General features: G+C 44.7%; 1 protein-coding gene across 1 annotated transcript in view; it reads left to right on the top strand.

Moving 5' to 3' along the window:
• The first annotated feature begins 2757 nt into the window (after window positions 1-2757).
• Window positions 2758-15183, top strand: part of MFSD11 (major facilitator superfamily domain containing 11) — a 33589-nt gene continuing 21163 nt past the window's right edge. The window contains exons 1-6 of the mRNA XM_066588062.1: window positions 2758-2932; window positions 4248-4325; window positions 8936-9097; window positions 13196-13251; window positions 14273-14380; window positions 14520-14599. Coding sequence (XP_066444159.1) covers window positions 9002-9097; window positions 13196-13251; window positions 14273-14380; window positions 14520-14599 — 340 coding nt within the window. The 5' untranslated portion in view covers window positions 2758-2932; window positions 4248-4325; window positions 8936-9001. The remainder of the gene's footprint in view (window positions 2933-4247; window positions 4326-8935; window positions 9098-13195; window positions 13252-14272; window positions 14381-14519; window positions 14600-15183) is intronic.

Raw genomic sequence — 15183 nt, 5'->3', positions numbered from 1 at the left:
GAGGTGGCATAGGGCTGGAACATCACAGGAGGAAGTTGTAATGCCTTCCCTGTCTTTCTATTGGCCAGAAAAGCGCGCTAACGTCTCAGAGATGAAAGTGAAAGTAACTCGAACATCGCGTGGTACTCGTCTCGAGTAACGAGCATCTCGAACACCCTAATACTCGAACGAGCATCAAGCTCGGACGAGTACGTTCGCTCATCTCTAGTCAGAACGATTGCTACAATACCAAACATACAGATTTTTTTGCTGTACATTTACTTTTTTTCACAGATATTTAATTTTTTTAAATGATTTTCTGCCGCCATCTTCTGACAGCCATAACTTTTTAATTTTTCCATCGACATAGTAGTGTGAGGGCTCAATTTTGCAGGGCGTCCTGTAGTTTCTGTTGGTAGCATTTTGAAATACATACGACTTTTTGATCACTTTTTATTACATTTTTTCTTGGAGACGAGGTGACCAAAGAAAGAGCAAATCTGGCGATCTTTTTTTTTCTGCCGACATTCACCTTGCGAGGTAAATAATACGTTACTTGGATAGATCGGACTCTTACGGTCGCAGCGATACATTGTATTTTTGTTTTATTATTTAGATTCTTTTTTTTATAAATAAGGCAAAAGTTGTTTTTTCTAACTTTTATTACCTTTTATTTTCTTTAATAAATAGTAAAACCTTTTAAAACTTATTTATTCTATTTTTTTAGTCCCCATAGTGGACAAGAACTTGCGATCCTTGTTTGCTCCTAAAGTATGATGTAATGCCATAGCTGGTGGCCCCATTGAAAGCAATGGCCTGCCGGCAACCCCTGCTGTGATTTTCGGGGAAGGGCTTTAAATATACTACAGCTAGGGAAGATTTCCAGGGAAGGGCTTATATGTAAAGCCCTTCCCCCAAAATCACTGCAGGGGTGTCGGCGTCCTATTGCTTTCAATGGGACAACACCATCCCCATTGAAATCAGTGGTAGAGCTTCACAATCCAGAACGGATTAATGGCTTTTCCTTTCATTTCAATGGGGGAAAACTGATTTGCCTTTTGGGTTTGTTTTGGGTTAACCCTTTCCAATCCACTGTGTGACCGTCTGAAGACATTATGATTTAAGGCTGTACAACTCCAATGTTGGAAGACGTCCGTCTGGGTTCTCTTACTGTATATTGCCAGACTTTCTGCTGTCGGAGCCTATCCAACGTATCACCTCATGCAGTACTGGCTTTAGCCAGCATATAGCGCTGTTGTATAACAGCAGAAAAAGAGTAAGCCCCCTAGGAAAACCAGGATACAAATTGGATTGGAAAGGGTTAAGAGCTCCGTCACGGAACTAATTAAACTCTTAACCCAAGGCACCACTGTATTAATATTACACAGTGTGGGCCAGCACCCCTCTCTTATGAAAGCTGTCTAAAATAAAATCGGTCTGTTGCCCCTAGCAACCAATCACAGCGCAGCTTTCCTTTCTTATATTGCTCCGCAGGGTTGCTAATCTGATTTTTCTATTTTCTGAACAATTTATCCAGAAATCGTGGACAGCCAAGATTTTTCACAGATACGCTGGAAAACCATAGTGAATGATAAAGATGATAAATGATCCATGTTTATGGGTCAAACACTGCTGTGTACTCATTACGAGCACTTAGGCCGCTCTCACAACAGAGTATGGTCATTGCGCACGCAATTTTCTCACATACAGCACGCTATGCTAATGGTGTCCGCCCGCCGCTGTTCGGTTCCGTCCTGAGACCGAGCCATTCGGCCGAGGGCATTCCCCTTTCTTGTTGCCTGAACACAGCAGGAAAACGGAATCCCGGGCGCAGACGTGAAACCACGTTTAGGCTAGCTTCACAGGGGTGATTGCCATATCTGGCCCGATATCGCACTCACGAACATGCAATTTCCCCGTAGATGCGAGGCGTTTATTATGTCAGAACCGCCTCACATCACTATGCGGAAGTAGCGCTTCTCCACCGCGGCGGAGGATCACGGAGTTTCTCCCATTCTTTTCAAAAGAGAAGCATTTCACGCCGTATACCTAGCACGCGGTACGATGCTGCCGCTGGCCCCATTGAAAACAATGGGCGATGCGGAAGCACGCACAAAGATAGGGCATGCCGCGATTTGTTTATCGCAGTGCGATGCAGGAAAACATCGCTCATGTGTATGGCCCCATTCAAAACAATGGGGTTCATAATCGTGCGCAATTTTCGCGCCCGTGTCAGGCGGCTTACAGTAATAATATTTTGCCGTCAGCACACACACAAAAAATCCCAGACATTTATTTTTCCTCATTGACACTTAAAAAAAAAGTGCCTTATTTTTTATGGACTGTCTAGGAATTTCTGGACGGTTGGCAACCCTGCCGCTGAGGTAAAATGAAAGCTGCGCTGTGATTGGTTACTATGGGCAGCACACAGGATTTCTTTCAGAAAGCTTTCCTAAGAGTGTGATGCCGGCCTATTTCTCCTTGGCCCTCTCTGTATTAGTGAAGTGCTACTTCGTGAATTCCCCCCACTATCCATCTTTATACATAGTTTATCTAACTACAAAGAGGATTTGGAAATGAATGAGTTAAAGCACATCCGATGTGGCAAACAGAAAGGAATTCTGGGAATTGTAGTCTCAGCCGCATTTCCTGTACTAGTGTCTGCAGCTTGTACAGGTACATACACTGCGGGGGTTAACCCTCTCATAACCGCACAGGGCTCGGATGTGGTTAGCCACGTCGTGTGCATGATCATATATTCAATCTTTCTTCGTACAGGGAGCTGCTTAGTCACAATTGGACTCCATTTCCCGGCATGCCCAGCGTGTCTCCTCCTCAGTCAGCTGACCCGTGAGTGAGCAGTGTGAGCACAGCCGCCGGCTGCACAGGTCAGGTGATCGGCTTTCATTCCTCGTCTGCTGCCCGGCAAACTTCTCGCAGTGCTGCCGGCGAGGTAAGAGACGCTCGGGTTAGAGGAAACATCTGACTGCAACCTGTGGCTGCTATGAAACTACAACTCCCAGCATGCCTTCACAGCTTCAGGATTGGCTGGGCATGCTGGGAACTGTAGTTCCACAGCCTCTGTAGGTGTATAGGTGCATGATCACTGCTGTATAGGTACACAGTGATGTCCTAAATCCCTCTAGATGTACTCGGCACAGTGTTGTATACTTGCATGTGCATTAGATCATGTATATAGTCTTCTTCCTGTTTATAGCATTACTACATATTTCCGTCCACATGTTCCTCCATCAGCGCTCCCTAATGATCTGATTGTCTCCAAGTTAGTTCTTGACTTTTTACGTTTCCCAGGACACAAATTCTGCCCGACTTGCTCACAGGCATATTATTTCTTAAGGGCTTTCTCATAGGAGCGGGTTTTTTTTTGCGCTGCCCACCGCACGTGTATATCCTGCATGGAAATATGCAATGATATGATCTGTGTTAATAGCAATGGTCAGATGACCGCTGCCCTGCTGCGTCACCATTATGAACTTCTAGCATCATGGCGGCTGATGAGGGACAATGGAAGAAGGGACCAGGCCTGCAGCTTTTGCTCCATAGGAAAAAATCAGGGAGCCTAAATTAAATAGGTCGTCCTTGACTTTTTTTTTTTAACTGATGGCCTATCCAAATACTGGTGACATACGGTGCAGTGTCATCTGTAACACGTCTGTAGTACAGGTCTTATCCGGGACTGGCCTTAGAGTGGTAGCAAGTGTTTGGAAGGCAGCGCAAACTAATCTGGACGGCAGCACTGATCTAAAACCCCACTTTGGCTTAATCCATATTTCTCCCATCAACACAATTCTATTTCTCTTCCATGAGCACAATGGTATTTGTTACTGGGTATCATATGATGTTAAAGGGGCCCTCTGGTTCAGGGATAACATTTTGTCTTGGGACTGGAGGGGTCAGTTATATTACCTACTGTTGGTCTTCTTGTGCTGGAAGAACTCTTCAAGTTTGTAGTGCACTTTACAAATATTTGATGGGGGGGGGGGGGGTGTCTTTGTTGGCACGGCAGATGTACCCCCGATTGGTCCCACCCCTTATCTTTACACATTGCCGCAGTCTACTAGTGATATGCCATTGGATGAAGACTTCCGTAAGTTGGTTACCAAATATCCTGGCGTTAACTGCAGCAGACCGGTAGGAGGTGGTAGTACGAGGGGCGCATTCATTCAGTATACGTTTCTTTATTATACAACTGTTTGGTTAACGGAAATGCATATTTCTGACGATATTTTTCTTCTTTCGACAAGCAGAGCACGGCTCGTCCTGCAAGCTAGCTCTCTTCTGCAGTTCTCCTCTTCGTTGGATCTCCCACAGTTCTGACACCTCAGGTATGTCTTTTAACCCTTTCCAATCCACTGTCTGACGTCTGAAGACATTGTGATTGAAGCCTGCACAGCTCTGATGTCGGAAGACGTCCGGCAGGGTATTCTTACTGTATGTTACTGGCTGCTCTGTTGTAGGGGGCCTCTCCAGCATGTCTCATACTGCATTGTAAAATGGCAGAAAGAGAAAGCCCCCAAGGAAACCCTGAATCTAAAATTGGATTGCAAAGGGTTAAGGATTTTTTAAGAACACTTTACAGAGGACCATTATCATGCACAATTAGTTCAAACAAACTAAAATGCGCAATGATCGTTAAGTCTAAATGCAAAAAAATAGTTTACTTATTGTTATCGCTGACTTTTAATCAGCATCAAAATCCTTGCTGGATCTCTGACTTCTCGCTGCGTGAAAACTCTCCCCGCTCAGGGTTTCAAATAGAATGAGAAGTCAGCAGTGAATCCTCCCATGTAAACGCAGCGTTAGGCCGGTCTGATACGACTGAGTTTAAATGGCGGAATCCCCAATCGCCACCTGCGGTATTCCACATCCAATTCAAAGAATAGAACATTCGCATGTCTACTCACACGTGCGGAGAGCGATTGCGATTTCCGTGAGCGGAAATAAAATCGCGGCATGTTCTATTTTCGGGTGGATTCTGTACAGACGGCTTTCATTGAAGTCAATGGAAGCCGTCCAACCCGCTATCCATCTGCAACTGGCATTGCGAATAGGTCGCAGGAACCCATGTCATTGCCTAGCGACGGTGCAAGAAAAACAAAGATTTGAGAAAAAAAATCTGCACTGCGCATGACCTACGGCGAGCCGCCACGGCCATTTGCAATACAGAAGAATACAGGTACGCGCCTTCGCCGGCCGGGGACAGGGCTGATTCCGCTGCGAGCTCCCGCATGTGAAACCCAACCCGTCCCTGCGCTCTAACTTTTAGGACTTTTAGTGTCTGTAATGTTCTAATAGACCCTCTTTCCGTGAACCACTGATTGAAAGTTGCTAATTTCTCCATCCCGTTTTAGGCCGGGCTCAGACAGCTGTAATTCACTGCGTAATGTCTGCGAGATACACACGTGTAGTACACCGCAAGTACGCAATGACATTGCTTGCGTACTTGCTGCGCGCCGCCAATTGCCATGCACTATCTTAGCATGTATGCGCATGTAATACCTGCTAAGATAGAGCATGCTGCGACTTTTCTTGCGCTCGTTTTTCCGCAATTGGTGTGAGAGGCATGACCACCTTGTGAGAGATTGGTACAGTATATTCTGTGCGCAAAACCTGCACACGGTAACCTACTGTCACAATACGATCATGTAAGAGAGCCCTCACAAACGTCTTCTCATGACTTGTAAATATCCATAGAAATTTGGTGTGGTTGGTTTGGTACCCCAGCTTCTACTTGCATCGCTGTAAGTAAGTCGCAGGATGCTTTAAGAGGGGGGCAGCCATGTTTGTTTTTGTACCTGTCTTTATTTAAGAACATTATGGTACATTGATCAAAAAGCTAATAATACAGGGTGGCTGACAGAAAACTAGGCCGCAAACACAGTCTGTCTGTGTTGCCCATAGCAACCAATCGCAGCACAGTTTTCATTTTACCTCAGCAGTGAAAACTGCGCTGTGATTGGTTGCTATGGGCAGCGAAGACAGATTTTCTGTTAGACTGCTTTCATAAGAATGTGGCGCTGGCCTACTTTCCATGGCCGACCTATATTATTTGCTCTTATATCAATGTAGCACGTACAATACTGGACAAACTTTTGTTGATGGCAAACACTATGTGGAAAATGTAATGATAACTGGCATCATTATTCGGCACTGCGGACGCATAGCCTTTCTTGATGACTATATACTTGATCCTGCACATAGTAAAGTTTGACTGAGAATGTGTGTAAGTGGGATTCATGCAAGTTCAATCAGCTTTGAAATGCATTTACCCTTACTGACTGGTCAATGTCCTCAAAATATAAGAGTGCAGACCATAGATGGGAAATGTTTAAAAACATGCTAAATACTTGCTGTAAGCAGTACATACCTTTATAGGAATAAGGGCTCATGTCCACGGGAAAAAGAAGAATTAAAATCCGCAGCGGATTTTAACTCTTCTCCCGCGCGCGGATCCGCACCCCATAGGGATGCATTGACCACCCGCGGGTAGATAAATACCCGCGGATCGTCAATAAAAGTGATTTAAAAAAAAATGGAGCATGAAAAAATCTGGACCATGCTCCATTTTCATGCGGGTCTCCCGCGGGGACGGCTCCCGCGGGCTTCTATTGAAGCCTATGGAAGCCGTCCGGATCCGCGGGACACAAAAATCATATTTTACTCACCCGCTTCGGTTCTTCTCTTCTCCGCGGCGCCATCTTCTCTCAGCCGCGGCCGGATCATTTTGCTTCGGCCCGGCGCATGCGCGGGGCACGTCACCGACGTCATCGTGCACATCCGCCGAGCCGAAGAATGAAGATCCGGCCGCGACGAGAGAAGATGACGCCGCCGCGAAGAGAAGAAACGGAGCGGATCGGAGGTAAGTTTATTCTCATTTATTTGCATTTTCAGCCCTCATGTCCGCGGGGCAGGAGGGACCCGCTGCAGATTCTACATGTAGAATCTGCAGCGGATCTGATTTTCCCCGTGGACATGAGGCCTAAGGGTTAGGCCTCATGTCCACGGGGAAAATCAGATCCGCTGCAGATTCTCCATGGAGAATCTGCAGCGGGTCCCTCCTGCCCCGCGGACATGAGCGCCGAAAATAGCAATTTAAAAGAATTTACCTATCCGGCGCGGGCGACGAAGCTCTGCTCTTCCTCACGGCCGGATCTTCATTTTCGGCCGGCGGATGAATTCCTGACGCCGGCGGCACGTCGCCGGCACGTCGTCGACGTGCCGCGCGCATGCGCCGGGCACATCCGCCGAGCCGAAGCAAGGGAGATGCGGCCGTGAGGAAGAGAAGAGCTTCGCGGTCCGCTGCGGGTGAGTAAATGCTTTAAATTCCTATTTTAGGTCTCCCGCGGATCCGGACGGCTTCCATAGGCTTCAATAGAAGCCCGCGGGAGCCGTCCCCGCGGGAGACCCGCATGAAAATGGAGCATGGTCCAGATTTTTTCATGCTCCATTTTTTAAAAAATCACTTTTATTGATGATCCGCGGGTATTTATGTACCCGCGGGTGGTCAATGCATCCCTATGGGGTGCGGATCCGCATGCAGGAAATCCGCTGCGGATCCTAAATCCTATTTTCCCCGTGGACATGAGCCCTTAGGAATAGGAGAAATCCAATGTGGCTCAATAAAGATGTAAAGGAGGCAATAAACAGCAAAAGGAAAGCGTTTTTAACTACTAAAAAAGCACTAAAAAGCAGCGGGAAAAGGCACTTAAAACCTGTAAAAGAAAATTTAAATTATGTAAAAAGCAGATAAAAGTAGCAAAGGTGAAGACAGAGAGACTTATTGCCAAAGAGAGTTTAACCCTAAACTGTTCTTCAATTATATAAATAGTAAAAAGATTAATACTGAAAGCTCTGGCCCTTTAATAAATAATGTAGGAAAAATTGGGGAGGGTGATGAGGAGAAGGCAAATTCAATAAATTGTCTTTTTCTCCTGTGTATTCAAAAAGGAAAACAAAATGTCAGGTGAGATGCAGAGTGATAAAGTAAACTCTCCACTAAATATCACCAGTTTAACGCAGGAAGAAGTGCAGAGCCATCTTAAAAAGATTGAAAGGGTTCTAAGGGAATTATGTAGTGTGATAGATAGACCATTGTTTCTTATATTTAAGGACTCTATAGTGACTGGGTCCGTTCCAGTTGTTTAGTGCATAACCAATGTGGTGCCAATATTCAAAAAGGTGGTCAAAAGGTGAAGCTGGAAACCGTAATGCCCATTTACACATAATGAGAAGGAGGAGAAGCGCTAAGCAATACGCCCGTGGCAAGTCTTTCTGTTTAAATGCTCTGCACAAGTGCTGACGACCTTAGCAGTGATGTCGGCGCTCATGCAGTCAGCCCATTTAAAGGGCCTTTACGTCTATTGTGGCTAAAAGGGTTTCTAAGAGATGCTATACTGGAGGACCTCAAGGAAAATAGCTGAATAACTCCATGTCAGCACGGGTTTAGAAGGGGTGACAAAAGTATCCAGATTACCTGAGGGTTGAGGGAATTTGGGGTGTGTTGTAATTTCTTCCTGATAAACCCACTTTAAACTCTGTATACCTAAATCGCCCTTACCATAGGCAAAGGCGCAGATCTTCTTACATTTGGCTTGTTTCAGCTGTACCCCGCTCTCGGGGTATGAAGAACACAGCTGTCCATCTGTTCTGCATCCCCCGCTCGGAGCGCTCTGCTCTATAACAGCCGGGCGCTCTGAGTAGAGAACAGTCTTCTGCATTGCCCGCTCGGAGCACAAAGTGATCGCTCAACGTTTGACTGATCACCTTGCGCTTAAGGCACACAACGATTATCGCTCAAAAGTCGCTGAGCGATAATCTTTGTGTCTGAACCAGGCTTAAGGAATTGAGATTGGGACAAATCCGTATATACTCTATATGTGCTTTATGCTATATACTGTTTTACATTCTACTTATATTCTTTGCTTCTCTCCCTCAGCTGCCGGCTACAAGATTTCATCCAGTTTTATTCACTTCCCCAGTTTGCTAAATCTTAGGGAAAAAAATGACTCCGGAACAGAAGAAACTGTTAAACATCTTCATCTTGGGCTTTGCTTTTATGTTTATGTTCACTGCCTTTCAGACGTGTGGCAACGTAGCGGTAAGTCTCCCCTCACTTATATAGGAGATTTCTAGTCCCAGTTTTGTAGACTTTCACCTGTCTTACAACTGAAGAGATACAAACTCAAAGCCTTGTAGTCGTTACAAAGACTCCATATACTGCGTGTGTCTCTTTGAATACGAGTGCTGTATATACCGCTACTTACTGGGAGTTTGGGAAACTAGATGTTACTGCAGACAGTCTACAGGCACAAAATCACTGAAAGAGGCGTTCCTGCCCCATTAAGTAAAGATTATAATCCATTGTATAAAGGAAATACAGGCATGTCGCTTGATAGAGCGAATGTAAGCGATCGTTGTTCCCTGTGAACACGGCCACCAATCAGGTGACGAATGAGAATTCATTCACTAGTTGCTATGTTATATTAACCCTTTTCAATCCACTGTCTGACCTGTGAAGACATTATGATTTAAGGCTGTACAGCTCAGATGTTGGTAGACGTCCGTCGGGGTTCTCTTACTGTATATTGCCAGCCTCTCTGCTGTCGGAGCCTATCCAACGTGTCGACTCATGCAGTACTGGCTTTAGCCAGCATATAGCGCCGTTGTATGATTGCAGAAAAAGAGTAAGCCCCCTAGGAAAACCAGGATACAAATTTGGATTGGAAAGGGTTAAAAATAATCTTTTTTTGTATAGCGCCAACTTATTCTGCAGAGCTTTCGAGTAATTTATTTAAAAAAATCCAGTCCCAACCACCCCCAGCCTCTGCAATATTGCAGCGACTCTTGTGTGACCCAGTGTCACTGTGTTGCCCCTGTCTGCAAGAACACTGCTGGAAAATATGTGCTATGCCTAGTGCCGGCCTGAGGGGGCAGTGCATCACACATGGATTCTGGTGTAGGTGCAAAGGGCAGATTACAGGATAGAGAAAAAAAGTTTATCTTGAACTTTGCTGTTTCTGATGCTTCACCTACAGCAGCAAAGCCTTGTTATAATGTAAGATAGCATACCCACACCCCTTATTATTAGTATTGGGGAGAGCTGCCACAAGCTGCCTTTTTTTCCTAAACTTTTGTAAGTGCTTTAGACAGACGGAAGAACAGCCAGATAACCGGCAGAACTGGTTGTTCCAGGGATACATAGTAGTATGCATTGGTCACGGGGCAAGCTCTTCAGCAATGCATGGTATGAAACGTGTCATTTAACCCGTTTAGGACCAGCCACAGTAAATTTATGGCGACTGGTCCTGGGCTTAGAGCACCGCCGATAGTAAAATTACGGCGGTGCTCTAAGTCTCCTGCCTCTGCAATCAGTCAGAGGCAGGAATGGGTTATCAGCTGTTAGTGACAGCTGATAACCCAGAGCAGAAGGCAGGAGGGGTTTTTAACCCTTCCTGCCTTCTGCTTCCCCTATATACTGTGCTTCCTCAATGAGCACTGTATGGGCAAAGTGAAAGTAAGATGTTCTTTCACTATGGGAGCCTCAGGGGGTCATGTGACCTCCCGGGATTCCCTGCTACTGCAGAGATGGAGGGTCAGACTAGACCCTGGCAGCTCTGCAGGTGACTAATGTCACCACAGAGGTTGCTTTCCCCTGTATCTGGAGATCCTATGGACGCCCCAGCTACAGTGGGAAAGTGTCAAATAAAGTTAAAAAAAAAAAGTGTCCCCCAGAGGTCTTACATGACGTCATGAAGGACATAGATAGTAAAATACACAATTACATACATCAGTAAAACAAAACAACAGAATAAAACAGCAATACATACATAAGAAACAGAACAAAGCAGACGCCAACAAAAACCGTCACCGTATGCGCCCTGTAAACCAAAACCATACATACTATATATCAAAACGTCCAAAACAAATAGAGGAACCTGTTCTTATACTTTATTTTAGTGTAACTATAAAAATAATTTTAAAAAAAAACTATAAATGTTAAAAAAATCATTTTTTTTTAGCATTTTAGCCCCAATTAAACTAAAAAACAGAAAAAAAGTCAGTGAAAAAGATATAAAAAAAATAGTCCTATATGTCACGGAAAAAAAATGCAGCAAAAATAATTTTGGTAGCTAAAGGGAAAAAAATGGAGCAGTAAAACCGCCACATGGGTAAAATCCCTAAAAAGTGTCTGGCCGTTAAGGTACAAAACAGCCTGGTCCTTAAGTGGTTAAAACCACTGCTTTTGCAGTCGTAGATATCTAGAACTGATGGTGGGAACACCGCAAGGGCGACCGTGGGATACTGAAACTATGACAACTATGGCCGGTTCTTCTTTCTGCAAACTGTGGTTTTATCACGATGTTCTAATAAATCCTTGCTTTTGAACCTCAGTGGTGCCGGAGGACCACATACTGCTAGATATCTTCCTGTACAGTTGTGCGTTCACTCGTGCCATCTCTGTGCACTGGGAGTTCACTGTAAGACTGGACACCCAACCCCTGACATATTGTAGTAGGGATGTACTCTGTCCACCTACTCTGCATTTACTTACATCCATCTACTCTCCATTCATCTCTCGGTGCTCAATCCCCTCCTCAGTGATGCTTCAGCCCCAATAACTGCACATTAAACAACATGGCTTCCTCTCCTTACTTAATGCTCTGTCAATAAGCTTAGCCTCATCTCACTTGTAGATTGCCGGTGAGCTGGGGAATGGAGACACAATTCAGCAGACTGAGGAAAGATGGAGAGAAAACTTTAGGCAATACTTGCAGCTGGGGTAGTCAGCATGGCTGGACATGAAACATATCGGGAAGGGAGGGGACCATTCAGACTATAAGGTGCAGGGACACTTTAGCTAAACTTTCCACATGATGTTAAAGAGAGCGTGACCTATCAGCCCAGGCCTCCTTCTTTTATTGCTCCATGGCCCAGTTCTGATGCTCATGTTCCTTTACTAAGCTGTTTCGATGGTGAGCAATGGCCAGGATCTGCAGTCTGACCCATCTGCGGCTCCACGGCTCCATGCACAGCAAGCTCTAATGCCCTGTGTGTTCTGACACGTTCCTGTCATAGCCAGCGGTAACTTTTTCAGCCATTGTGCTACAGTAGCTCTTCTATGGGATTGGACCAGATGTGCTAGCTTTTAATCCTCATACACATCAATGGGCCCTGGTTGCTCTTGACACGGTCACCGGTTCACTGCTTTTACTTTATTTGAGCACTTTTCGTAGATATTACATATTGGGAGAGCACCACAAGACCTGGATGTACCGCTCTATCTACATACCGGAGGGGAGTCACTGTGCTCTCAACATCCACCAACTCAGTCCTGCTCTCATAACAGATTGTCCTCCAAAGGGGTGCAGTGCTCTAAAATGACAGCAGGGTGGGCCCTTTTCTTCAAATTGCAGACTGATGCTATGTTGACTATTATCATTATGCCCCAGACAGAATCTGGACTTATCACTAAACACAACTGGTCTAGTTGAGTCTAGTGGTAGCCCAGGTTAGAACACACTGCATGGGGGTTCAAGAATGCAACACAGCTTCAGTCAATCAATTTACAATTGTTTGTGGGGTGACTCTGACTCCAGCCACTGCATGGACCCCATCTATCAGCGATTATTATCGGCACAATCTGGCGGTCAACATGTAGCACTGTCCTTCTGCATGGACCTTTGCCAGTACTGGAGCCTTCCTATGTCCACCGAGTAATCACTCTCTGTAATGACATTGCACTACGGCCAGTGCTTAAGAAGATTCAATTATCCGACCTCTCTCAAAGTTAGACATTTGGGTGTATACAGTTCCAACTCCTACAATTTGGCATACATGGTCGCTGACGTCATGTGAACAAACCATGACCTTTTTACATAACGCACTTTACGACTTAAACTAAAACAATGTATCATTCTGCATAGCAAAGGACTCCATAATTAGCATTAATTATTCATTATCCTTCATATGGAAAGACCTTTTGATCCAGGTTTTGGACATTGTCTGCAGCTCTGTCTCTGGGTGTAACCCTTTCAGTCTCCACAAGTGTATATTCCACCACTTGAGATATGCATAGTCATAATAAAATCAAGGTTATGTGTCTTTATGTATGATATAGTTAAAATCTATATTACGTATGTTGACAAGTATGGAATGATGTGTGGATCAATTATGTGTGCTGTGTTCTTCCCTACAGCAAACTGTGATCTCCAGCCTAAATAATACAGACTTTCATGGCAGCGGTTATACAAGGTACTAAACTTCATGGATACTTGAGTGTGATTCATGGTGTAATGTTCATTTCACACTTCGAATCTGCATGAAATGTTGAGTAACTAACCAAATTTGGTGGAAAAGTTAAAGGGAACCTGGCATGCCTCCACAGCATCATAAACTAGCTCTATATGCTCCCGCACACGTGAAATCCACAAGTCATTTAAAATACCATCCGCAGCTATTAATTAACTGCGGATGGTCAATGCTTTCCTATGGGATTCGGATTTGCAGGATTTTTTTTTTTCACGCGCAGATTTGCTAAATATAATTTCCCTGTGGACATGAGGCCTTAGACTGGTGACATTTAATGGAGAGTTTACTTTATCACTCTACATTTCATCTAACACTTTATTTACCTGAGTGAATATAGTGGCGAAAAAACTATTTACCAGATTTGTTTTCTCCTCATCGCCCTTTACTATTTTTCCCTCATTATTTTTTAAAAGGCCAACACTTTCCATTTAAGACTGCTTGTCCACAGGCGGTTTGAATTGCGGTCCCCGCGGCAATAATCTGGCCGTGGGGAACGCACTGAAAGCTCTCCATAGGCTGACAGCAGAGATCCCTCTACCGGCTCCTGCTCCCGGGCTGCGGTATCCCGCAGCGGATTTCATACAATGAATGAGGTTTGTTAAATCCCCATCCGCTTACATTGTACTGTACTTTGTTGAAGAATTTCTGATATCGAAATTCTGTAACAAATGCTCAATGCGTGTAACCAGCAAGGGATTTTCAATTTAATTAATAATTAAAGGGACTTTGAACCTTCTGTATATCTTATCTCTACTTACTATGTAGTTGAATGTTATCTGTTGGTGCTGTTATTTGGTCTTGGTTGAGGCGGACTATAGCGCCCCTCAGTGGTAGTCCAGTAAAATGTCTGCTTCATAATCGCTAAGTTATCTTGTGTATATTATGTACCGCCGGTGTTTGTATACGTGCATAGCTATACCACTCAGTATTCATATATGACAAAGCTGTTCTCCTTTGTTTCCAGCATGGCCATTATATATGGCGTGTTCTCGGCCTCCAATCTTATAGCGCCGTCTGTGGTCGCACTGATTGGTACGCAGTTGTCCATGTTCTTCAGTGGAATATTTTACAGGTGAGTGATCATGCTCTGGGGAGGGCGCTGTATAATGAAGCACCTGTCTGGGGAGAGTGTTGACTCTGTATTGTAACTATATTGACATACTGTAGTGAGTGGCATATGTAGAATTATTTTTCTTCTTTTCTCTCTTTAGTGCTTATATCGCCATGTTCATCCAGCCGTTCACTTGGTCGTTTTACACGTTATCTGTTTTAATCGGGATTGCTGCTGCTGGTGAGAGAATTATGTTGCACATCACTATAATCGCTTTGTGACAACAGGAAGGGCGGCCATATTGGTTGTTACTTTTGAATCTTTTCTGAACTTTTAATGACTACTTCAGACTCAGAATTATTCAACCCCTTCCTGACAAGGGTCTTTAGTACATGCTTGAGCACGTTTTTGTTGTTATGACCTGCTGCCAACGTAAGTCATAGCCAGACACCAGCTTCTGCATAAGTCCCTAGGAATCTTAGCCCATGTCTCCAGTTTTCTAGTATTCTTGGGTTTGCGTTCTGCAACCACCTCCTTCACAAGCGTTCAGATGACTATAATGCCACTTCAGACTTTTCTAGGGCTTCTGGAACCAAGCATTGATGGACTTTGAGGTATGTTTGGGACCATTGTCCTGTTGTTAGGTTAAATAGTGTCCAAGCTTCCTCACAGAAGGGAAAGGGACTTGTTATTTGTATAGCCCCAACTTATTCTGGAGAGCATTCAGGTAATTTATTTATCCCCCCCCCCCCCCCCCCACCAAGCTGGGTACTCATTTTGCCGAGCTCAGAAGGATGGAAGGCTTAGTCAACCTTGAGCCGGCT

This window comes from Eleutherodactylus coqui, chromosome 13 (assembly GCF_035609145.1).
Source record: "Eleutherodactylus coqui strain aEleCoq1 chromosome 13, aEleCoq1.hap1, whole genome shotgun sequence".
NCBI lineage: Eukaryota > Metazoa > Chordata > Amphibia > Anura > Eleutherodactylidae > Eleutherodactylus > Eleutherodactylus coqui.
This window is presented reverse-complemented; position numbering and strand designations above follow the sequence as displayed.